Source organism: Trachinotus anak, unplaced genomic scaffold, assembly GCF_046630095.1.
Source record: "Trachinotus anak isolate AG129_WGS33_773 ecotype Australia unplaced genomic scaffold, CSIRO_AGI_Tana_v1 ptg000032l, whole genome shotgun sequence".
NCBI classification, from domain to species: Eukaryota; Metazoa; Chordata; class Actinopteri; order Carangiformes; family Carangidae; genus Trachinotus; species Trachinotus anak.
In genome coordinates, this window is record NW_027273883.1 from 570,269 (window position 1) to 595,000 (window position 24,732).

The 24,732-nt window shown below is 46.8% G+C and overlaps 2 protein-coding genes across 10 annotated transcripts in view; both read left to right on the forward strand.

Annotated features, from left to right (window-relative positions):
- The first annotated feature begins 341 nt into the window (after positions 1 to 341).
- Positions 342 to 21,941, forward strand: adam15 (ADAM metallopeptidase domain 15). 8 transcript variants are annotated; one of them, XM_071468763.1, is made up of 26 exons: positions 879 to 910; positions 2,329 to 2,420; positions 4,280 to 4,375; positions 6,543 to 6,619; positions 6,801 to 6,879; positions 6,964 to 7,040; positions 8,358 to 8,640; positions 9,096 to 9,161; positions 9,533 to 9,604; positions 9,692 to 9,861; positions 9,936 to 10,020; positions 10,116 to 10,264; positions 10,561 to 10,738; positions 10,830 to 10,922; positions 11,061 to 11,256; positions 11,392 to 11,500; positions 11,647 to 11,842; positions 11,956 to 12,033; positions 12,317 to 12,428; positions 12,509 to 12,662; positions 13,743 to 13,851; positions 15,217 to 15,285; positions 16,288 to 16,356; positions 16,738 to 16,803; positions 19,094 to 19,242; positions 19,613 to 21,941. In XM_071468763.1, the coding sequence occupies exons 3-26, from the start codon at positions 4,373 to 4,375 to the stop codon at positions 19,677 to 19,679; spliced, it is 2,706 nt and encodes a 901-aa protein (XP_071324864.1). In that variant the 5' UTR covers positions 879 to 910; positions 2,329 to 2,420; positions 4,280 to 4,372; the 3' UTR covers positions 19,680 to 21,941. The 8 variants fall into 8 exon arrangements, 7 of the variants coding, with proteins under 7 accessions (XP_071324858.1, XP_071324859.1, XP_071324860.1 ...); XM_071468757.1 differs by lacking the exon at positions 4,280 to 4,375 and having other exon boundaries at positions 342 to 910; XM_071468758.1 differs by lacking the exon at positions 4,280 to 4,375 and having other exon boundaries at positions 342 to 910; positions 16,741 to 16,803.
- Positions 21,942 to 22,643: 702 nt separating this feature from the next.
- Positions 22,644 to 24,732, forward strand: part of LOC139612781 (semaphorin-4A-like) — a 17,745-nt gene continuing 15,656 nt past the window's right edge. The window contains exon 1 of one of the 2 annotated variants that reach the window (XM_071468766.1): positions 22,644 to 23,098. Coding sequence is in view for 1 of the 2 variants with exons in the window: in XM_071468765.1 (XP_071324866.1) it covers positions 23,011 to 23,098 (88 nt within the window). In the remaining variant the exon portion in view is untranslated. The remainder of the gene's footprint in view (positions 23,099 to 24,732) is intronic. The other variant, XM_071468765.1, reaches the window with a different exon arrangement.

Below are 24,732 nucleotides of genomic sequence, written 5' to 3' on the forward strand. Positions count from 1 at the left end.
ACTTATTTACCATAAAAGGACACCAAGCTTTTTAAACAGAGAATATAGTTGTGAAATGAAGGAGTTTTATTGGAAAGTTCTTGAAGTTTTTATTATGTTGGTTAAAGACTGTATGAGATAGTCTTGAAAAATAGTGACAAAGTTATATATTTGCCCTCCTTAATGGCTCCTTTAAAGTATTACATCAATTATTCCAGTATAAATGTAAAAAATACAGATTTAAGGTCAATTTAAAATGTAGTTCATAATGACGCTTGTTCGCTGGCATTTATTTTGAAGGCTGAATCGCAGTACTTCCGGTCGTGCTCTCGCTAGCTCCGGTTAGCTTCACTTAGCTTAAATGTCACCAAGCTCCGTTAGCTCCCGGTAAAACCGCGGGTGGGCCGGTGTTCCCCAGTGAGTGGCTGGTCTCAGGTCGCTCAGGACGGAGAAGCCCAACTGTCTGGCGTCAAAACGAACACACCCGACATAAACCGACCGAGTCCCCCCGGTGCGAACGGTAGTTTGCTGCGCAGATCAGGGACGGTGGACCGGTGGACCGGGCGGTCCTCCCGCTACATTAACCTCGAGTTAATGGTCGCTTCCCCGCCTGTCGTCCGGTACCGCAGCAGCTCTGACCCGCTCCTTTCAGTGGATGGTACCGCGAAAAGAAGCACCATGGAGTTTCGGTGGAGTCTCCCCCGGTGCTCCGACACGGTGAGGTAACGGGAGCGGGACGGGGTTACCTCACACTCACACATCCCAGAGCAGCTACCTGTTGCCGGTGACGCAGGGAGGATGAACGGAGCCGCCGCGACGTTACTCCTGCTGCTGTTCAGCGGCCGTGCTGCCTTCACGGTCTGCCGGTCCCTGAACGCACCGCAGGACGGGCAGACGGACGCTACCGACGGTCTGACCGCCACCGTGACAGGTAACAACGGCCCGACGTTAGACAACAGGTACCGTTAGACGGCGGTGGAAAGTAACTAAATACATTTGCTCAAGTACTGAATTTAAGTGCAGGTTTGAAGTACTTACAGGAGTATTTGTACTCTCTCATACTTTTTCTACTTCTGCTCCAAAACATCTCGGAGTGAAATGTTGTAATTTAGAAACTGAATCCAGATCAGTGAGTCAGAGCTCCCCCTGTCTAATCATCTGTCGACCCCTCAGATCTATCTGGGGCCCTTAGAAGGGCCCGAGCCCTAGGTTAGGAACCCCTTCATGATCTGATAATGCCAGAGAGCTACATGAAGTACTTTTACTGTGATACTTTAACAACATGAAGTACTTTTACTGTGCTACTTTAACAACATGAAGTACTTTTACTGTGATACTTTAACAACATGAAGTACTTTTACTGTGCTACTTTAACAACATGAAGTACTTTTACTGTGATACTTTAACAACATGAAGTACTTTTACTGTGATACTTTAACAACATGAAGTACTTTTACTGTGATACTTTAACGAGTTTGCTGATAGTAGGACTCTATTAGTAGTATTTGTATGTAGTTGTACTGGTACTTCTCCCACCACCACATTACTGTGTATGAATGAAGAAGTGAATCTAATCCGTCTGCTCCTCCTCCTGTTGATGGAAAGAGCAGGTTTGTGAACACTGTTAGTGTGACCTTTGACCTTGTGCCTATTGCTGGTGTAGACCTCACTCTAACTGCTCTGAATGGAGACTCTCTCTGTACCTGTCTGAATGACATCAGTTCATTTTCCAGCTGATTCCAGACCAGACTCCTGCAGCAGGAGATGAGGTGGTGGTTGAACTGATGTAGATAAAAGTGTCTCTGATGTTCTCACAGAACGTTCTCATGAGTGGTTCTCCACCTGCTTGTGGCTGCTTTCACACAGCTGTGAAGTGTCTGATGCTTTTTAAATTCTGCACCTGTTCATCTTGAATTTGATCAAAGAGCAGCTGCAGAGAGCGAGCGTGCTCAGCCGACCTGCTGCGAGTATAAATAAAGGTTAAAAACGAGGAGCAATCAGAGTCGTCCTGGAGACACTGACTGAAGGAGGAGCTACCGTGTGTGTGTGTGTGTGTGTGTGTGTGTGTGTGCGCGTGCGTGCAGATTTTGTCATCACAATAGCATCACAAACTTACAGTTGTGTAGCTGTGGCCAACATGAAGGCTCAGCTGGTGGGTGCGGTCTGATCCATGAGTGCTGGTGTAATAACACAGTAACGACTACACAACAACTGTCAGACTGACACGTCTACAAACACACACACTCTGAATCAGCTGATAGCTGCTGATGCGTTAGCCTAGCTCTGGGACCCCGTGTTCCCAGTTCACCCAGTAAGAACCAGCGGCTAAGTGTCTGTCTGTGTCCTCAGGCGTGGACAGGCCGCGGCGCCCCCTGCTGGAGAAGATTCGTCCCTTCATCGTGGTGGACGGACAGAGACGGAGCCTCGCTGAAGCTTTACAGGTGAGAGACACAGAGACAATCTTCTGACTGGTTTCAGTGGTTTGGTACTGACGCTGTACTGGGTGAGTTCTTGTGGACTGGGGTCTGGATGTTAAAACACTCACACTGTGTCTCTGGTGTGTTTCTGTTGTTGTACTGGTCCTGTGGGCAGACTGATCCCAGTCTGGTTTCCATCAGCAGAAACTGGATGTTTGGGATGGGTGGGACACACACACACACTCACACACACACACTCACACACTCACACACACCCTTCCTGTGCTCATTTGAGAAAATAAAAGCGGGAGCCCCCCCACCTGTTCCCATGGTTACCTGATGGGAGTCAGAGCCTCATGGGAGTCGTAGCTTTTGAGTAAAATACTTTTTGTAACTGAGCAGCACAGTTTTCCCTCCACAGGCCGAACACAGCTGATTAAACTCTCAGTTCTGGTTGGTTCCCAGTTCTTCTGTGAGACAGACATTAAACACCAATGACTCAGACCTTTGGCACATTTTTTCAGGTGTCATTAAAATTCAGTTGCTTCTATAACAGGTGAGGCTCAGGTGTGTGTGTTAGCTTCAGCAGGTCCTGTGTGTGCGACGATCCCCGCTTTCAGGTGGAGGTGGAACCATCGGGATCATGTGAACACACACACGTGTTTGACCCGCTCCTTCAACTGGTTCAAACAAACAACATGTTTCAGGAGGTCGAGTGAATCCGGAGGTTTCCACGAGGACAGTGATAAACTCCAGTGATTTATGAGATGTGGAAAGAGGAAGGAGACCCAGCTGTGGTGAGAGACTCTAAGTGCTGTTAGCCTGTTAGCTGCAGACCCAGGTCCAGTCTGTCAGCTGTCTGTCTGATCTCAGTAGAAGAATGTAGAGAACGAAAGCTGTGATTGGTTCACAGTGATTTGGTTTGTAGCTTCACCCTGTGTGGAGCTGATGAGCTCCAGTCCTCCCCGACCCTGAACAGGACTAAGTGGATCCTGATTGGATGTTTGTTAAAATGCAGAGTCCTGTCCAGGAAACCTCAGGAACTTTAGCTGATGACAGAAGCTCTTTGTGGTGGTGGTGGTGGTTGGGGGTGGTGGTTGTTGTGGTGGGGGGGGGCAGGACTGAGTCTCCTCATGTTCTCCTGTGGTCATTAACAGACTGGTTCCTCCTGGTTCAGTTCACTGGAATAAGAGCCAGGAAGGAAGTGGGAGCGCTGACACCTTTCTCCAGGAGCTTCCTGCAGGAACTCTGAGATCTGACCACAGGAGGAGGGGGGGTGTTATAGGACGGACACTTCCTGTGCAGCTGACAGAAGCTCTGAGATCATTTCCTGTAGAAATCCCCCTCACACCCACCCATCCTGACTCCGCCCGGCTGAGAGGAAACGAGGGGAGAGAGGAGAAAGTAGAGAGCTGTGCTGTGATGAGGGACTTTGACTAAAGGGTCAGTCCACCTTAAAAAAAAGCTCCTTACTGCAGAGTCAGCTGAAGTAAACGCTCACCTGGAGCTGAGAGACGTGAGCTGCAGCTCACCTGGAGCTGAGCTGTCTCACATTTCCTCAGCTTGTTTCTCTGATAACTTCAGATCCAGACGTCCGGTGACTAAAATCCTTCAACTGGTTCAAACAGAGCTGAAAACCACCAAAGAGGAGAAAGAGGATCTGAAACATGAGACTTCAAACTGGATCAAAGTCAGTTTCAGCTTCTGTCTATGACATCACTGACAGGCGACCAATGAGACGGAGCGTTACCATGATTAAAGTCACAGATTTCTGTGTTTGACGACTGACATTAGTGATGATGTAAGAACACAGCTCAACAACATGTAGAAGTCTGGTTGTTTTTTAAATTATTTTTTCTGGCTTTTTATGCCTGTGTTTACAGCTACAGTGAGACAGAGACAGGATGGTTGGCAGGCAGCAAGGGGCCGCAGGTCGGACTTGAACCCCGGGCCGCTGAGGTTAGGACTAAGTGTTAATGGTACGAGCTCTACCAGGTGAGCCCGGTCTGGTTGTTTTAATGAGGAGAAGTTTCAGATGATAACTTGGCAGAAGAGACAGGAAACGGTCTGATTCACTGTGAGACCATGAAGACTCTCATCAGCTCTAACTCCAGTGTTGTTTCCTTCCCGCCCCTCCTCCTCCTCCTCTCCTTCTTTCTTCCTCTTCTTGTGGTTGGCAGCTCTGACATCATCTGGAGGAGATTGGGCGAGAGACATGACCTCACCAGAGAGAGAGAGAGAGAGAGAGAAAGAGAGAAAAAGGAACAACATGTTGAGGAGGAGGAGGAGGAGGAGGAGGAGGAGGGAGAGAGAGAGAGAGAGAGACTGTTAACAGATGGTGAGACTGGGCGAGAGAGGCTGCAGAACACAGTGAGGGAGAAAAGAGAGAGAGAGGTTTGAAAACAGGAGTGAAAAACATGAAGCTTCAGCTCTGTTCTCACTGGTCAGCAGACTGTGTTTAGAAGCTTCTGATTGGTCGGTCAGTCACAGCTGTGGCTGCTGTGGCGGTTAACAGGGGGGACTGATAAATATCATATGTTCGTCGTCATGGCGATATGAAGGTAAAAATCTTACTGTGCTGACAGTGAACATCCTGAACACTTCTGAGGTGAGTCCCTGACTGGACCCACCTGTCCTCAGGTCACCTGGTGTCAGTGTGGTGGTGACATCACATCTGTAGATGCTCAGATAAACATTTGTTTATTTATCACAGGTCACATCGTCCTCACATTAATGTCACAATGAGGCCAGGTCCCCACAGTCTGAAGGGTTCGTTCTTTGTAGCAGAAGATCCCTTTTATCAGAGCTTTCAACCGCGTCTCATGGCCTTCATCAGAGATAGTGTAGTTTTTAATCAGGTGACCTGTGACAACAAGTCGATCTCCATGACAACTGAGTAACCTCATCAGCTGGAGAAGACCACAGCATGTGGCTGAAAGCTCTGGAAGACTCCTCAGATGCGGATGAAACTTCAGACACAGACGCACAGATCATCTTAAAAGTGGGCGGTGTCATGTGTGTCTACTGGTCTCTGATTGGATGGATCTGAGGTCGAAACAGCTTCATGTTCCAGACTTCAGTTTTGTCCTCTGTGCTGTGGTTCTGGTTCCAGAGTCAGACCCACCCGGCTGAGCTGAACATGACTCAGCTAACAAACACCCTCCGCCCCCCTCCCCCTCCATCCTGCTGCACAATGATCTGACTCCACCACAGTACAAAGTACAGAGAGGGTGGAGAAAACAAACACGCCTCAGAGGGGAATTCTGCTCATTTGAAAGGAAAACTCCACCCAGAGTTTGTTTCTGATCAAACACTGACGCTCAGAGTTCCTACGGTCCTGAAGGAAACAGTCTGTGTAGAGTCACGTGACTCTTCACCTGAGTTTTTAATATTTATTTCAGTATCTGACTCAGAGAATATTTTATTTATTTATATATATTGGTTTACGTTTCATGGTGTCTATATGAAATACATGAACTGTTTGATGAAAGTCAACAAGATTATGAGTCTGAACTGACAGTTAACGTTAACTTTCAGCTCCAGAGAAGCACACAAACTCAGTCCAGATGTTTTTGAAACGACAGATGTTCAGTAGAGGATGAACTGATCCTGAGTCACTGGGTCTGTGTAGACCGCTGCTGGGTTCTGGATCAGCTCAGAGACGAGTCTAGATTCAGCTCTGGATCCAGTCCTGTGTCGTTCAGCAGCGTTAATCAGCTGATGTTAAACTTGATACCTGTGACAGATGTTAGAGAGAAAAAGCAGACTGTTTCTGTGTAGAAGGAAAAAGCTTGTTAGCCATTTGTCTGCTCACACACACACACACACCTTGACTTCCTGTGGAGCTGAGAGGAGAAAGCGAGGAGGTGTTGGACAGGAAGTGTCCCCTCTTCAAAGAGCAGCTGCATTAAGAGGCAGGAAAACACTGATTGGTTAACGGATGTGTTCAGACCCGCCCACATCCTAAAGGACCAGAATAAGAACCACTGAAATACTCTCATGTGTTTTTTATTTATAGTTATTATTTAAACGATTTAACTTTCAGTTGATCTCATTATTATTTTATTTCAGTTTATTGTTCTACTTTACCACAATAACAGTTAATATATTTCATATATATTCATACAGTGTCCCTGTGCGTTTCAGGACGGACACCCTGACAGGCTGCAGTGTGGACTGGAGGTGGGAGGACGACTCTTCCTGCTGGACCTGGAGAAGAACCAGTGAGTCGGATTTACAGTGTGACATTAAACACAACATGATCTGATGATAACTGAGAGGTTTAGACTCAAACCACAGAACCGCAGCGTCCCTGCTTCTTACAGCAGACTTTTAATTCCACACTGTAAAAAAACACATAAACCTCATCATGAAGGTAAAGTGTCTGACCTCATGTCTCTGCAGCGACCTGCTGCCCAAACCACCCAACGTCTTCTACTACCTGCCCAACGGCACCGGAGTGTCCGTGAAGGCTGACCCTGTGGTGAGTCAGTGAACGCAGCACCGTCAGTCCTCGGTGTTTCTCTGTTGTGTTTTCCAGCTGTGACAGATGTTGTGTCGTCCTCAGACTCACTGTTATTACCACGGCAGCGTCAGAGGGTTTCCTCAGTCCAGAGTGGCTCTGAGCACCTGCTCCGGACTCCGGTGAGTAACAGTGATGGTACTGTGTACTGTGTACTGTGTACTGTGTACTGTGTACTGTGTACTCTCTGTCTCTAGTCTCTGGGTTTCAGACAAAACAAGACATTTAGAGACGTCACCATGGAGAACCATGATGAAGAACCATGATGAAGAGGAGGGGAGAGTGGATCTGTAATCTGATGGATGATCATCAGAGTTTATTGTGTCACAGAGGAGCGAGGACAAACAGATCTGACTGTTTCCAGATGCTCTGAGGCAGCAGCTGAGAATTGTCGTAAAACTTCCCACCTCCTCAGAGAAAAACATTTTCTTCTCCAACAGCAGTGAAAGAAAATAAAAACTAAATCTCTTTAAACCTAAAAACCTCCAATCCAGTTCGTTCAGAGTCCGGGATTTACGTTGTTTCAGGTCTTTGTGTTTCTTGGCTGTTCTCAGCACAAAACGTGAGGTTCAACTGATCCGGATCAACGTGAGTGACCTCTGACCCCTGCAGCACAGAGGGTGGAGGCTGTAGGAGGATTAGTGGGTTTATATATCAGCTCATTTGAAGTGACCGGGTCCAGTTTGTGGTTTTGGGGGTCAGGGGGTCGACTTGACCGGGTGAACACAGAGACCTGTGTCCGTGCAGACCAACACCAAAACTACAACGCTCAATAAAAACAGCCTGATCAATATTTTACTGATGATAACAACTGATCATGTGAACTGTCTCGGTCTCTGCAGCTTTTAGCCTCTTTTAGCTCCTGGTTTTGGTTTTAGCAGCTGTGCAGTAACAAACTCCAGCTGTGGTTTGTTCACTGTTCGTCTGATGTTCAGTCCTGAGAACAGTTCGGAAAATCACACCTCTTCCTCCCCACATGAAAGAGACTGAATACATGAAGCCTCCAGGCTGTGAACAGATCCATGATCCAGACCCGCTCCATACAACCTGACCGTCCACGGCTCCGTTAACCTGGATCACGAAACACCTCAAATCTGCATCTAATCACTGGATGATCCGAAAACAGGACGTTCGGTTAAACACTGTGCTCCCTGAAGGAAGTCAGTCCAGAATTAAACCAGCCCAGTTTATTATAACATCTCCAACATCTAAACTTTAACATCTGGACTCCAGATGTTTCCTCTTCACTGTAAAGTCTGTGTCAGGTACATACTGGACCCTGATTGGCTCCAGTCTAGATGTGATGTCATAACTCCTGCAGGTGTTGAAGTGAGATTAAAGGTGAAGGTGTTTAATCAGTCTGACAGCAGAATGACTCTTTCATAGGATGGCATACACTTCACCTGACCCTGATCACCTGACTGTGTTCTCTCCTGCAGAGGCGTCATCGCCATTAACTCCACACTGAGCTTCGAGCTGCAGCCACAGGACGACGGCCACCATCACCAAACCCTCCACCAGGGGGAGGAGGAGGGGGGAGGAGGGGAGAGTGGAGGAGATGGCAGTGGGGGAAGTGGAGGAGGAGGAGGAGGAGGAGGAGGTGATGAAGAAGGAGTCCACCTGCTGTACTCCACCAGCCCTCTGGAGGGTGGTGGTGCTGGAGGCTGCGGGGTGTCCCACACTGCTGTCCCCCCCATCCACAGCTCCACACACACACACAGGGTGAGACAGACTGAGGACACAAACACTGAGGGAGAGAAGTCAACTACAACTCCCAGGCTGCATTTCACTAAGAAGCAGCCAATCACAGAGCTTCACATGCTGCTGCAGCCAAAGAGATTTAAAACAGATCAGCTTCTGATCCTGGATCAGGTTTCTGACTGTCTTCTTCTCCATAGCAACTACAGCTGAGGCTCATGGGTATTGTAGTATTTAGAGCTGTCCATCAAACTGACAGAGAAACAGCAGGTGGTCAGAGCAGAAACCTGGAGAGTCCAGACTGAAACCAGTAACCTGGCAGAGACCAGCTGTGCTACCAGCACAGTGTTAGCGTTAGCGGTTAGCAGTTAACAGTTAACAATTAACAGTTAGCGGTTAGCAGTTAGCAGTAGTGAGGATACATGTTGCTCAGCTGATGTTCCTGTTTGACTGCTGTCGTCTGTTTGCTTTGTCTGCAGAGGAAGAGAGACATCCTGTCTGAGACCAAGTACATCGAGCTGGTGCTGGTGGTCGACCACCAGGAGGTCAGTGTGTGTCTGTGTGTCTGTGTGTGTGTGTGTGTCTGTGTGTCTGCGGTTGTCTGTGTGTCTGTGTGTGTGTTTGTGTGTGGGTGTTTGTGTATGTGTGTTTGTGTATGTGTGTCTGTGTTTGTGTGTGTCTGTGTGTGTGTGTTTGTGTGTGTTTGTGTGTTTGTGCTGGTCAGACATGTTCAGGAGGTGATGATGGGAGCAGCTGATCATTGTCTCCTGCTGACACACCTTCACGTTACCATGTGACTAAACTGAGACCATCGGTCTGTTGTAAAGGTTGATTGACAGCTGATTGTCAGACTCTGATGGCTGCATCTTCGCTGTCATGACATCATCTCTGTAACTGTGACGTCTGCTCCTCACAGTTTCTGAACTACCAGAGGAGCAACAAGACCATCATCTACCGCATGCTGGACGTGGCCAACCAGGTGGACTGGGTGAGACCTGTGACCTCTGACCTCCCTGTCACTGTGTAAATCTGCTGTGGCGACAGGTCCGAGCCGTCCCTCTTCTGTCTCTTCCAGTTCTACCGTCCTCTGAACGTGCGCGTGGCGCTGACCGGTCTGGAGATCTGGAGCGACCGAGATAAGATCCAGGTGGAGAAGAGTCCAACGGACACCCTCAACAACTTCCTGGAGTGGAGAACCAGAGAGCTGCTGCCGCGCCTTCGCCATGACAACGCCCAGCTCGTCATGTAGGATGGGAATATTTAACAAAATAAAAGTCTCAGATCACGACCGGTCGTGATAATCACGTTGTATTTTACAGGGGCGGGTCCTTTGACGGCACCACGGTGGGGATGGCGTCTCAGTCGTCCATGTGCTCCAGAGACCGGTCAGGTGGAGTCAACGTGGTGAGAGTCTCCTCTTCAGCCTCAGCTCAGAGAGCACCGTGTGGTCATGAAGTGCACTTCAACCTGATGAGTGAACACCTGTCTCTCTCTCTCAGGATCACCTGGTCAGCGTTTTGGGCGTGGCCTCTACTGTAGCTCATGAGCTCGGTCACAATCTGGGGATGAGCCACGACACCGCCGAACGCCGCTGCTCCTGCCAGAACGAACCGCGGCTCGGAGGATGCATCATGGAGCCGTCGACTGGGTTAGTACCAGAGGTGGGGGGTTTGACTGGAGCGGTACACCTGTCAGTACGGTAACGCAGGTGTCCTGAGGCGAGCTTGATTCTCAGTATGAATACAGACCATGAGAGATACTGACCCCGCCCACAGACTGTCCCCTGGGAGGTGATGCACGTGAACATCACTTCCTGGGCTCTGGGACAGGTTGAAAACACAAAACCATCCCGAGTGAGAGCGTGAAGATCCAGGTCTGTGTAGGCCTCCGGTCTATACCAGGACACCTGTGTTTACCTGCTCTTTTCATTCCTCCACCCCTCAGGTTCATGCCGGGTCAGCAGTTCAGCAGCTGCAGCGCCGCGGACCTGTCCGTCAGCCTCCTGCACGGAGGTGGGATGTGTCTGTTCAACGTGCCGCAGCCGGAGCACCTGCTGGGGGGGCCGCGCTGTGGAAACCTGTACGTGGAGAAAGGAGAGGAGTGCGACTGTGGCCTGCTGGAGGTGCGTACCTGTCTGCCCGCTCACCTGACTGACTGAGAGGCTTTCAGTGTGGTTCCTCCTGTTGATGTGTTGCTGTGCTCTGATTGGTCAGGAGTGTGATGACCCCTGCTGCAACGCCTCCACCTGTCAGCTGGTTCCTGGAGCTCAGTGTTCGTCTGACGGCATCTGCTGCCAGGACTGTAGAGTAAGACTGAACCTGCACCTTCACCTGCATCCAGTTAATCTGTCAATCACTTCTTCACTTTGAGCCCGCCCTCCTGTCTCCCTCCTCCCCTCTTCCTCCTCCCCTCTCCCTCCTCCTTCCTCCTTCCTCCCTCCTCAGTTGCGGTCAGCGGGCTCAGTGTGTCGCGACCCGCTCAGTGAGTGCGACCTGCCAGAGTTCTGCACCGGCTCCTCCCCCCACTGCCCCCCCAACGTATTCCTGCAGAACGGAGAGCCCTGCGAGGACGGCGCCTCCTACTGCTACGGAGGAGTCTGTGCCAGCATCCACGCCCAGTGCCAGACGCTGTGGGGACCCAGTAAGACCAGTTTACACCAGTCCAACTAAAACCAGTTCATACTGACCCTACTGTACCCAGCCTGAACCAGTTCTGGTCTAAAACCAGTTTGACCAGTTCGACCAGTACCAGTGACCTGACTGTATCTGTCCTCAGATGCCACCTCAGCTCCGGCTGTTTGTTTCTCCTCCGTCAACAAACAAGGAAACAAATATGGAAACTGTGGTCAGCTGAGCAACGGCTCCTACGTCCCCTGTGGACCCGCGTGAGTACACAGAGTACACACAGTACACAGTACACATAGTACCCAGAATACACAGTACACAGAGAGAGTACACACAGTACAAACTGTACTCACAGTACACAGTATTACAGACTCTCCTGTGGTTACCCCCCCCCCCCCCCCCACAGTGACGTCCACTGTGGCAGGATCCAGTGTCAAGGGGGGAGGGAGCGCCCCCTGCTGGGCACCAACGCAGAGATCCTCACCACCACCGTCCACTTCAACCACAGCGACCTGGTCTGCAGAGGAACCTTCTTCCACCTGGGGGACGACGTGTCGGACCCCGCCACTGTGGCCCAAGGCACAGCCTGCGGCGCTGGAAAGGTCCGTCATGATGACATCATAATTATGATTCAATTATTGATTTAAATCTGTTTGTTGGAGTTGTGACATCATGTTTTCACCTGTGTGTGTGTGTGTGTGTGCTTTTGTTGTAGGCCTGTTTGAACCAGAAGTGTCAGGACGTGTCGGGGTTCGGTGTGGACGAGTGTCGCAGGAAATGCAACGGTCACGGGGTGAGTCACCTGGTCGCCCGGTTGCCCCCCTTCCACCTGTCAGACACCTCACACCCTCTCTCTCCTGTCGGCTCCACATCTGTCTGTTTGTCTTTTCACTTTCATCACTGCCCCCTGTGCCCCGGGCTCCACAGATGCCAGATATAAACAGGTGTAGTGTGAGATGCAGAGGTGGAGCGGCCTGAACATACCTGACGTCATGTGACTGCAGCTGTACCTGAGCTCAGGATCTAACAGGAGTGATCTGAGTGTTGGACTGTGATCTGCTGTGTGTGTGTTTCAGGTGTGTAACAGTAATAAGAACTGTCACTGTGACGTGGGCTGGGCTCCACCTGACTGCAGGTACTCAGGTCATGGAGGCAGCGTGGACAGTGGCCCAGCCAGAGCTGCTCCAGGTGAACACCCTGAACCGTCTGACTGAAGTCTGCCTCCGCCCCGACTCTGCTTAACTGTGTGTGTCTGTGTGTGTGTTCAGAGTCTGACCCCGTCCGAGTCGCCCTGCTCGTCATCTTCCTCTTCATCCTGCCGGTGGTCCTCCTCTTCCTCGCTCTTCGCTTCCCTCGTTTCCGTCGGAGTCTCATCTGTCTGGGACCAAACAGCCCGTTTCACAAAGCTCGACAACACAACCGGTAACACACAAGTTGTGTGTCTGTGTGTGTGAATAAATTAAAGCATTTAACACATTTTCAAAATGAAATATCTCAAAAAACTCTCAGTTGATAAATGGTTAATAAATAATCACATTTACAGTTTATAACACATTGAAATATATGAAGATATTTTATATGTAAAAATATTCTCAGCAGATTTAGGTTTTATTTTTGAAATAATTATGACTAAGGATTTAGATTTCTTATAACATTTTATTTTTGTCGTTAAAACTTGTCATAACATAGACTTCTTAATTCTTCTCAAATTATCTTCTTGTAAAATTTAGTTCAGTGAAAATATAAATCAATATAAATTAAAGTGACTGTGTCTGGTGGAAAAAGCTCATTAAGTCTTATTCTGATGTGTTTTCTTACCCATGATGCAGTGTGACTCACTGTGAGATGTGGGATTTGGAGTTTGACCCCTCCCACGTCTCCAGGTACTGTTGGACCTGCTGGGTCCTGGTCTGTAGTCTGTCCCTGTAGAGACCTGATCACACCCACTGATCAGCACCGCTTCAGGACTTAAAGCTGCCCTGATCCAGATCCCTCTGGTCCTGTAGTCTCACACACCAGGACCTGCGGGTTTTCTCCTGGTGTAAATCTGGAATTTAACATCAAGTCTCTTCCTGTTTGTCTGTGACAGAATAACTAGGACAGAGAGGCTTCTGGGTAATGAAGGCGCAGCTTTAAGTGTAGTCTGTTGTGTCTTTATTCCTCCTCATGGTTCTGTTGTTCCACCTTCATGTCAACAGTGGAGGTCGTCAGAGCTGACGTGGCGAACTCGCCTCTGCTGCCGGCATCAGTGTAAACGAGAAAAGGCGTCGTAACGACGGTGTAGCAGTGTCTCTGTGTGGGAGGGGCTTGTGTTTGGTTTAGTTTGTGTTGATGAAAACAGTCAACTTAGTTTCTCCTTCAGTTTTTTACTGGAAGTTAACGCGATCCATCACAGTCTCGTTCAGCAGCTCAGGGAGTCTCCTCTGTAAAAACACTGATCCTGATCCTCATCCTGATCCTGGACTAGGGTCTGATTTTTGATGTGGGTGTTGTTCTTGTCAGGACTCCGGCGATGGAGCGAGTGGACGGCAGGAACGGGGAGCAGGTCCGACCGCTGAGATACCACCTGAACCCGCAGCCTGACATCCCACTGACCCCGCCCCACAAAGAGGTAACCACAGCAACCTAACCTACACTGACCCCGCCTCCAACAACAAACCAAAGAGAGCGAGCGTTTTAAAAACTGATCAGGTTTGTTTGTCCCTTTAAAATCCTCAGAACTGAGTCTGAGTGAAGAAGAGTGGGTTTGATTATTGATCGTTGATTTAATCACAGTTAATGAGTTTATTTGATTTTAAATAAATTACATTTAAAGAACAGGTGAAGAAGTTTCTTGGATCATGAATGATGATCACAGAACGTCCACATCTGTCTGTTCAACCACTGACCAGACAGCGAAGGAAGGAGGTGCGCTTGTTTTATCATTTGACACGTGCTCAGTGAACACTCGTTAACTCCACCTCATTAAACACTATGAGGCAGCACCTGGTGGTTGATCCAGGTACTACAGAAAATACAGAACCTTTCCTGACAGTTACACTGCACGTCCTCGTCTTCTGCATTGTCTAGTACAATAATCAATTACATTATCAATGGCAGTTTATCAATAATCAATTAATCACTGAAATCAGTAGTACTTTATCACAACAGCTCAGTCTCTGTGTTTTCATAGAACCAGAGGCTTTAACCTTTAAACAGCAGGTGAAGAAGAGAACAGAGAGATGTTAAAATCCGCCTACTTTGACATCTCCACTCAGCTGGCCAATCACTGAGTGAGGAGGGTGTGATGTCACATTGTTCTCCTCCATTCTAAAAAACTGCAGCCATAAGTCACAACTGGAAAATACATGTGACTGGCTGTTTAGTGGTGAAATGCACCTTGGGAGTCGTAGTTGACTTCTCTCCTGCAGTGTTTGTGTCCACAGGCTTTTTCTGCCTTTGACCTTTAATCAGTGAACCAGATGTTTTCTAACACAGATGTTGTCTGTTGAGAGTTTCATGCAGATGTTAGACTTGAAGAGAGAGAACAGTGAGTCACTGCATCATAAAGCATGATGGGAACTGTAGTGCCAAAGCTCAGAGGAGGAGAGTACAACAGGAGACAAACTCAGTTGATATTAGCTGTATCTCAGTAATTTGAACTGTTAATGGATGAATGTGATTAATTGTCCTCAGAGCAGAGACAACTGTCATCAAACAAGCTGCTGCGTCAGAGTTAACATCACATTTTATTTAGATCTGAACCATAAAGCTTCAACAGTGAAGGAGCTGCAGTTCCTCTAACGACCACTAGAGTCTGGCTCCAGCAGTGAGCAGAAGGAAGTGACATCACAGCTGCAGATCTTTTTCTCTCTCCCTGCTGTTAGCTCACATTAACACAGCTGCCTGTTTGACCTTTGACCTCTGGTAGATGCTCCTCTACTGTGCATGTATCAGCTGTCACTCTGCCTCTGCTTCCTGTTTTCTCTCCTATCAGGTTCATGACAGACCTGCTCCTCCCACTAAGCCACTCCCCCCTGACCCCGCTCTAAAATCCCAGTCGCAGGTAACTTCACCTGAACTCACCTGGAGGAGTTGACGTGTGTACATGTCTGAGCTTGTGTTGCTACTTCTAACAAACTGTTCAGACGTGTGTCAGTGTGTGTGAGGCGTCGGTCTGGTGTGTGTCTGTTTGTGTCGTCGGTGGTTGTTGTTGTCCTGGTTCAGTCGTACATGTTGTGTTTGTAGTTGTAGTTTGTGTCGAGTCACAGGAAGAGTTCATCATCCCGTGAAGTGGTTTTACTCGTTTATTTACATTTCTGAGACGCAGGTGAATTAATTCAACAGAACATTTTGATGAAATTAACATTTGATCAGAGAATGAATGAAAATCTGAGTTTGGTTCAGTCAAGTTTTCATGATGAATATTAACAGGCTGAAGAGCAGAGACGGGTTTAAAGAAGAAAATACTGTGTTGAATGGAAACAGTGATCGGCAGCTGCAGATTGTCCTGGTTTTTATTTTGGCTCCAGTGTGAGCGGGTTAGAGCGTCTGTGTCACATGATCCAGAGATTCTGCATCTCACCTGTTTTTCATGTGTGATGCACATCTCCTAGCAACAGATGGAGAAAAGACCTGCTGATGTCATGGGTCATAGGTCACATAAAGCTGATACCTTTCACTATAGTTTCTATATTGAGGATCTAGAATCTGAACATGACACAGACGTGAAAAGCAGAAATATATTTTATATTTCAGACGCTGGAGTTTAGAGACATTTAAAATGAATCAGAATGAGTTTATAACGAGGAGAAAACAACATTCAGTTTCCTGTAAACTGTGCAGAGACAGAGCTGCAGCAGCTCTGGACCTCAGTGCAGACCTGAAGGACGAGGGTGAGGCTGCAGAGACCAGAGTGACTGCAGAGAGACCAGAACCAGAACCCGTCGGTCGTCACTTCACTGTCTGAGGATGTTGAACTTTTTCTTCCTGGTAAACATCACAGAAACTGACTGACATCATCGTCTCATCCTTTTAACGCTTCTCATTCTTATTTCTGCTGCTTCAGTCTGATAAACAGCGACCAGCCCCCCCCAGCAAGCCTCTGCCCCCCGACCCCCCCACCCCCACCAGCCAGGTACAGTCACATCTACCTGCAGTGTGTAGTGTTGGTGTGTGTCCTGTGTGAGTAGATCTTGTTGTGAACAGACTTTGTGGGTCTTTTTATTTTGTTTCAGTTTTGTATTGAACAGATTTTCAGACCTTTACTCTCAGATCCTGTTCTTGGTTCCACATGTTTTCATGAAGTGAACAAACACAGTGTCTCTTTCTAATGTCCCCTCTCACCTCCTGACCTCTTACACAGAGCTCAGTCAAGTGTGTCATCTACCTGTATCTCTGTTAAACATGTTGGCGTCACATGACACAGAGCAGCTGACATCACTAACTCGTCCTCTGACTCTAAACTTCTGTCGCTTCACTCTCCTCCTCCTCCTCCTCCTCCTCACTAACCTTCCAGCAGCTGGTGAGTCGACCAGCTCCGCCCAACAAGCCACTCCCCCCCGACCCCGTCACACCTGGACAGGTACACCACACCTGTCTGCTGGTTAGCATGTTGTTAGCATATAGACAGCAGTGTGTGAGCAGCAGAATGAGTCTGATTGGTTGGTGTCATTTGTTTTGATTGGTGAATTGGGATCAGATGAACTAATCACTGTGATTATTGGGATCAATGAGGGTCAGTGAGACGTGGGTTGATTGAAGTGATTGGTTGAACACAAATGCTGGAATCAGGTGATGACACCTGACAGACGTGAGGCGTTCAGGGACACTTCTCTAAGCAGCAGAGCTGAAGAGTTTCTGTTTCCTGTTACTGGGTCATGCAGCTGATTCTACATCGATCCAGATGTTTCAGTCACAACAGGAGGAGAATGAGATTCTCAAAGAACTGATGCTGTCAATTATTCCTCCAGTGCTTTTTAAAAACATGAATGTTGACACTAAGAATGGACCCACAGCAGTTACACTAATCAACTTTTATCAGAATCAGAATCAGGTTTATTAACAAGTTGGTTTTCAACATTAAGAGCAGAGATGGACAGAGTACTCGACCCCAGTACTTGAGTAAGAGTACAAATACTACCGGTCAAAATTTACTCCGTTACAAGTAAAAGTAGCTCAGTCTAAATGTTACTCAAGTAAGAGTAAAAAAGTACTTGCTTTTAAAGGTACTTAAGTATCCAAAAGTACATGCTTTTAAATTTACTTTAAGTAAAAGTAAGAGTAAGAGTAAGAGTAAACTTCTTATTTTTCACATCAATGAATTACTATAATTTTTTCTAAATGAATTTAAGGATCTTTTAACTCTTGTTTCTGAGAATTAACTCTTTGAAACCACCTGCACTGATGTGCTTGCTTTTAGAACCACAAAGTTATATAAAGCCTGCAGAAACACCTATAAGAACAAATAAAATGAATGGGATCATAAGAGGACAGCAGATGTTGCAGATGCAGTGTTTATTAACAATCATTAAAACTGTAACCAAATGAACCTGCACCGTCCAACTAACTCTCTATCATTTAGCTAAGTTGGGAACTGGAACCCCCTCATAGACCAATGTTGTCCCCAGACCACTGGTTGAGAACCACTGCTTTACAAAAAACTACATCTCTGCTTTCAATAACTCAATGTTGAAGTCACTTGACTTTCCAGGAAGGACATGTACCAGTACAATATAGGAGCACAACAAACTCTGTCTCCCCATGTCTGTCTTGTCTGTCTCCGTGCCTGTCTCCCAATGTCTGTCTCCCCATGTCTGTCTTGTCTGTCTCCGTGCCTGTCTCCCAATGTCCGTCACCCCATGTCTGTCTTGTCTCCCCATGTCTGTCTTGTCTGTCTCCGTGCCTGTCTCCCAATGTCTGTCTCCCCATGTCTGTCTTGTCTTGTCTCTTGTCTCTATTATCCGCTTTTACGTAGATCCCAGTGGAGAGCGTGCACTGTGATAGGTTTCATTCTTTGACAAACACAGCTTGTGTCCAATAGTATTTTAGAATAAAAAAAAAAAATTCCAAAAAGAGCAGACCTGAAAGTAACGAGTACTTTTCAGCCTTCCTAGAAATTTACTCGAGTAAAAGTAAAAATATTTGTCTTGGAAATGTATTCAAGTAAGAGTAATAAGTACCAAAGAAATCTAATACTCAAGTAAAGTACAAATCCTCTGGATATGTACTTAAGTACAGTACTCAAGTAAATTTACTCCGTTACTGTCCACCACTGATTAAGAGGAATTGGGTGAGAGAGTGAGAGAGTTTAAATATTAATAGAAACATTTAACAATAAATCTAAAATATTGACAATAAAAATGTAAAGAAATCTAAATATATTCACTACAGATACAGACACAGTGTTTAACACGACCAGTGATGCAGCTCAGTGAACAGGTGCCTTTAGACTGTCGCCTCAGTGGAGCGGCGGCGGCCATGTTTCCGTCTCTGTCTGGTCACATGAGACTCGTGTCCACACGAGGCTGTTAAAGACACACTGTGTATGAAACAATGGGTTTCATGAACAGAAAATTCAAACATGGATGGATTTGAACCAGAGAATCAGTCCTGTCTCCCTCACCTCTCATCACTGTCAGTGACAATCAGCACTTCCTGCTAATACTTCACATTAAAAGTTCACTAGGAAAGGGAGGGGCTTTTAATTTGGAATGTGGAGAAATGTGCTTCAGTGTTGTGTTCAGATCTTTGTGCCGTGTTGTGTGTTTCTACATGTGAAGAGCAGCTGGTTGAATCCAACATGTTTGTGTGAACTGAGCTGAGATCAGTCAGTGAACACAACGTTCACCTGAAGGAAACTCTTCTCTCCTCAGGTTCCTGTTCCACTCAAACCTTTGGTGCCCAAAAAGCCCCGCCCACTGGTCCCGCCATCCAACCCCTACCTGCCTCCTCACCCCGGATACACCCCCAACACCAAACCACCACCGCACGGAGCCGTCGCACCTGCAGCTGTTCCCAACAGGTACATATGGGTATATATGATCCTTGGTTTGTACAGACTGTATTCTCTGAACCTCTGGGCCATGTGTTGAGCCCCCTGCCCCCCCCCCCCACAGGGTCACATCAGTTCAACTGTTACTCACATGTTTTAGCAGCAGAACTGACAGTTTCCTCATAGAAGCTTTCAGCAGCTGATGAGTCAGAGTGAGACAAAGGTCAGGACACACACACACAGACACACACACAGACACACACACAGACACACACACAGACACACACAGAGAGACACAGAGACACACACACACAGACACACACACACACACACAGACACACACACACACATTTATGTGAACCATAAATCTGGTGACGATTGTGTGGTTGTGTCTCTGTAGACGACCTCCAGTTCCTCCCGTCCGACCTGCAGCTCCTCAGAAGGTCCAGACCTCGCCTCCTCTTTAACCCTGATGGTTCAGGTCTGTGGGAGAGGGGGGTGGGGGGGTGGAGGGGTGGGGGCAGACTCTGAATGAACCTGAATGAGCTGGAGACTGAGGATGATGAAGATGATGATGATGACGTTATTATCCACTCAGTCATCGGATTTCTCACGTCACCCTCCATGAACTCACACAGACTGAAGATGTGACGTATCAGTGCCTTGCTCAGCAGCACCGCGGCAGTGATGCTCGGGAATCAAACCTGCGACCCTTGACCCACGCTTGATGAGTGTCTTGGTGTCCTGTTCAGCCCCTGGAGGCAGCAGGGGTTCAGTGCCTTGTAGGAGGAGCCTGAACAGGGATCAAACCTGTGGTCAAAGTGGTTTCCAAACTGCGGTTCAGGGCCCCGGCAGGAGACTGACGAGGCTCCTCTGCAGACAACAGATATTTTCTCAGCTTCAAACTGTATTTTAGTAAAATGACAGAAGGTAAAGATTTTATTTTTTTCTTCTTCGTTGGACTAAAACATGATCGTCATCGAACTGATTCCTTCCAGCAGTTTGTAAGATGATTTAAAACCCTGAACCTGTACAAAGACCTGGATCTGAACCAGCTGAGCCTCAGTGGTTCTGAGGTGTGAACACACTCTGGGAGGTGACGACAGCGGAAACATTCAGAGAAAAAAATAATATTCAGGAAGAAAATTGTAATATTCTGAGAATGAAATCACAACATATGGAGAATAAAAGTTTTAAATTGTGAGAATCAAGTCCCAGCATTTTCAGAATAAAGAGTCAGATCGATGTTCATGAAAAGTTGTTTTATTTTAAAGAGAAAAGTTACTTCAACAACTTGATTCTGAAATTGTTCCGACTTTATTCTCAGACCTTTACAACATTGTTTTACAACACACTTATTTCTCCAATAATGCAAGTTGTTTTTTTTTTTTAAAATATTACCACATTATAATCAAAGTGTTACGATTATATTCTTTAAATATTTCACTCACTATTCTCAACATGTTACAGCAACAAAACAGTACCAGTAACGTGTCTGTCTCTGCTGGGGAAACTGGATCAGCTTTTTATTTTTCTAACCTGCCTTGAGATGTTTATCGGAGACAGCTGGGAACGTTCTCAGCGAGTCTGTCAGCTGATCGTAATGTTACGCCAAAGAGGAGCCGGATGAACAACAGACTGAATCATGATGTCAGAGAGGCTGAGGTCTCTCTGGTCTGTGGTGCAGAGACCAGACCATCACCTGGAGCGTCTGATACTATGAAAACACAGCTTTTTTCTACACAATGATTTTTCTCACTGTTTGTGCTTGGTCACAGTGCTGGATTCAAACAGGTTCTCACATGAAGTGCTGCTTATGTCAAACTGAACTAAAGTCTCAATGTGGCGTCTGAACAAAACACACATGTACAGAGTCTTCAGGAGGTTTCCAGACCCTTCACTGAGCTCACTGTGTATGAAGATGTGCTCACAGAGAGCTTCTGTCCTGACCTGCAGGGGACCTCATCATACACTCTGTCCAATTAGCTCAGTTTACCACAGGTGGACCCAGGTCCAGGTCCAGACTCATCTCCAGGGTCATTAACAGGAAGCTGAGTCTGAAGACTGAAACAGGAACCATTTCAGGTTAAATCTGCAGCACAGTGCCTGAAGGTCTGGAGACTTTCTGAACCTTCAGCAGCTGCTTAACGTTCAGTAGCTGCTGCACTTTGATTATCTTCAGTTTCTTCTCTTGTGGCTCCGTAACAAGCGTCTGGCTGGCATGAATAAATGAAGCTCAGCCTGTCCAATCACAGCTGTCATACAAGAGCTTAACTAAACTAACACACAGTCTAAAACTGGTCATGCTGGATTTCAATCTGGGACTAAACATATAATTGTGTAAAAGTTCTTGGTTGCAGTTACACATGTTTTGGCTAAATGTGAATGAGGTGACTGATTGGACGTCATTCACTGTGCAGGTTTCCAGTCTTCAGAGCAGAGATGTTAATAAAAGATTAGAGATTTTGTCCAGAATCACAAACTGAGTCTTCAGCCTCAATTTGGACGTTTGGAGCAGCGTTAATAATAAAAGTCCAAAACTGTTGAGCTGCTGCAGAACTGAATGTTTTCACCCAACAATCCTTAAATCCTCTGAACAAACATGCCTGATCATTCAGACTGATTGATTGACTGATCTATTGATCGGTGTTCATGCTGTTACCGTCCTGCTGTGTTCACGTTTGCTGCTGGGGGAAACGTCCTCAATAAAACCGACTGTTTCTACATCATCTGTGCTCATTTCTTGATTTTCAGTTGATTCATAACTTCCTGTTTATCATTTATCAGCTGGACCATTAACTGGTTACTTCACATTTGCAGTTTCCACAGGGAGGCGTAACCTCACAGGACGGGGTCACAGCTGTTAATGTACTGGACTTGAACAGATCCTTTAATAATGCATGTAAGTGATGGTGAACGGTGTTTCCCACAGGCTGAGAGTGGACCTGTGGTGGTGGGTGGTGCAGTGTGTGACCTGTGTGCCTGCAGAGACTCGTGCAGTTTAAAGGGGGAAAGTTTAACCCAGGTTATTTTATGTAGCTGCATTTTACTGATGTTTCCTTAACGTCAGTAAACTGGGGGGTTGTCTCCACCTGCTGGTTCGGCATCAGTCCTCAGACTGAGCCGCTGAGACATAACTTTACTCATGAATGTCCCACTGTAGAAAAAACAGAAGTTCCACTTCCTGTCAGGCTGTTTGCTGCATCTTCTGTGCCAAAGAGTGAAATGTGAAACCAGAGCGATGGAGGATGTGAGACAGGATGAAGTGAATCAGAGCAACACTAGAAACAAACCTCTCTTTCGTAATTCAGAGAAACTGTCACTTATAGAAAGAACAAAGACTTTTTCTGCTGCTGCTGCTGCTTCTGCTGAGCGCTCGGCTCACAGGCAGCTTCCTGCAGAGCAATCGTCCCCGAGCCTGTGACTGATGTTGATCTGAGTCTGTCAGGTGGACGTGGAGCTGTGGAGCTGAACTGTGGTGGAGTCACTAACACTCAGGTGTAGGTCAGTGTGTCGTGTCCTCCCCTCCTGGTTTTGTGAGCACTGAAGGACCGTATGACACATCGGACACAATGACGATGATGATGTTCAAAGAAGCTTTCAGCCCTCCTCCCTCCCCTTCCTCTCCCTCCCCCTGACCTCAGTTAGAGGAAGCTGTGGTGAGTCTTCCTCAGAATCTCTTCACAGTCATAGTCGATGCGGCGCTGACTGTTGATTCAGCTCCGTGGACCCAACACTGAAGACAGGAGCAGATTTTAACATCTATCCTCATCATCCCTCCATCATCTGCTCCTCATCATGGCTCCACCCGTCCTCCTCCTCCTCCTCCTGGGCCTGCTGAGCCCTGTTGGCTCTCTGCCTCCTCCTCGAACCTCCTTCCTCCTTGGTGAGTCCAAGAGATATGTCTGATCAATTATCAAGCAATTATGTTCATGTTTCTGGTTCTGGATGTGTGTGTGTGTGTGTGTGTGTGTGTGTGTCTCAGTGTCAGTGAAGGATTGTGGGAAGAGATGGGACGATAAATGAACATCTGATGATGCTGATCAGTGAAGAATTATTCTGTACTTTTATAAATTAGATATTGTTGAATTATTTTACATTTTACAGATTTTTTAAGGCTTAAGCTAATGATTATTTTTATTGCTGATTAATCACTTGTCTATAAAATGTGTTAAAACAGTGAAGGTGACGACTCCACGTGTCTTGTTTTTGGCCAAACTCCAGATTTTCTGTTTAAAGTAAAAAAATATTCACATTTCACAAGCTGGAACAAGTGAATTTATTATCTGCTTAAATAATTATGAATTAAAGATCAAAGTATTTGCTGAACAATTTTCTGCAGGTGAATCAACTGTTTCAGCTCAACATTTTTTCCCATGTTGGAAAAATCATTTGTTGTGTCACTTATTTCATGATTTAATATTATATTTAATGTATTTCTCACAACTTGTTCTAATTGTGTGATTAAGATGTAAAAACACTTAAACACAAAAACGAAATTATCGTGATAGGGAATGTTTCACAGGACAGTCAGCTGCCAGGTGAACTACTGTCTAATGTTTTAAATCTGTTATTAATAATAAATAAATGGATGCATTCATTTTAAGCTGAATTCTTCTGAAGGCATAAAGAATGAATCCTTTGTTGTTGACAGTGTCTCACAAACAATTAAAAATTTCCCCTCAATCAAGAAATAAAAAACGCTTTAGTTTTGAATGGAGTTTGGTGACAGAGGAGCAAACTGCTGCAACAGTTACTGTGAATATGAGATAAATCACAGTCGTCTGCTGCAGGTCTTGGCAGGTACGACTCTCGTGTTGGTCCCTGCCTCCTTGTTTTCTGAGCTGGACTCAGCTTCATGTGGGAACACGTCAGGAGTCTGACTCCGGTTCCAGTTTCTGTCAGTGTTCTTACAGGGAACAAACAGCTGAGGCAGAATGAAGACGGAGAACATAAACATATAATAAACACAACAAGCAGGTGGAGCAACAACATGTAAATACATTGGGGGGGGCACTCAGTGCCACCTCGTCATGCTCTGTCTCTGGGGTCTGGCACAAGAAGCTGCGGGGGCCCGTTTCCTGTGTGGTTCTTGAGAACTGGTTCCACACTGTGTCACTTGCTCTAATTTCCGCCACACGTTGTGGAGCAGCTGCAGGGTGAACAGATGCAGACGAACAGAGCTCATGAGGTCAGAGGGCAGCTTCCTCCATGTTGGCCTGTGGTGCAGCAGAGTCTCTGTGTCTGCGCTCGATTGTGTAAAACTTCCTCTCGTTGACGTTGAGGTTGTGTTGACAGCAGAAGAATCGGTGTGAGACTGTCACACATCTCTGTTTCCATGGCCGCTGCCCGGTGTGAGATAAGACCCGGTGAGTGTTCCCATGGCAACAGAGGTTCCTCCATGGCTATGGTGGAGTGAAGAGAAGTGAACCTGTTCAGCTGGGCATCGACTGAAGCGAGTCTCTGAGCTGAGACCAGTTTAATCTGCTGCTCAACACTTTCAGGAACATGTTTCAAAAC

What these genes read in the sequence shown, in the direction of transcription:
- adam15 (XM_071468757.1), top strand. Translation starts at nt 778, where the DNA reads ATGAACGGAGCCGCCGCGACGTTACTCCTGCTGCTGTTCAGCGGCCGT. An exon ending in TCTGACCGCCACCGTGACAG is followed by an intron (nt 911 to 2,328) that starts GTAACAACGGCC and finishes CTGTGTCCTCAG; the next exon opens with GCGTGGACAGGCCGCGGCGC. An exon ending in ACCCCGTCACACCTGGACAG is followed by an intron (nt 16,804 to 19,093) that starts GTACACCACACC and finishes TTCTCTCCTCAG; the next exon opens with GTTCCTGTTCCACTCAAACC.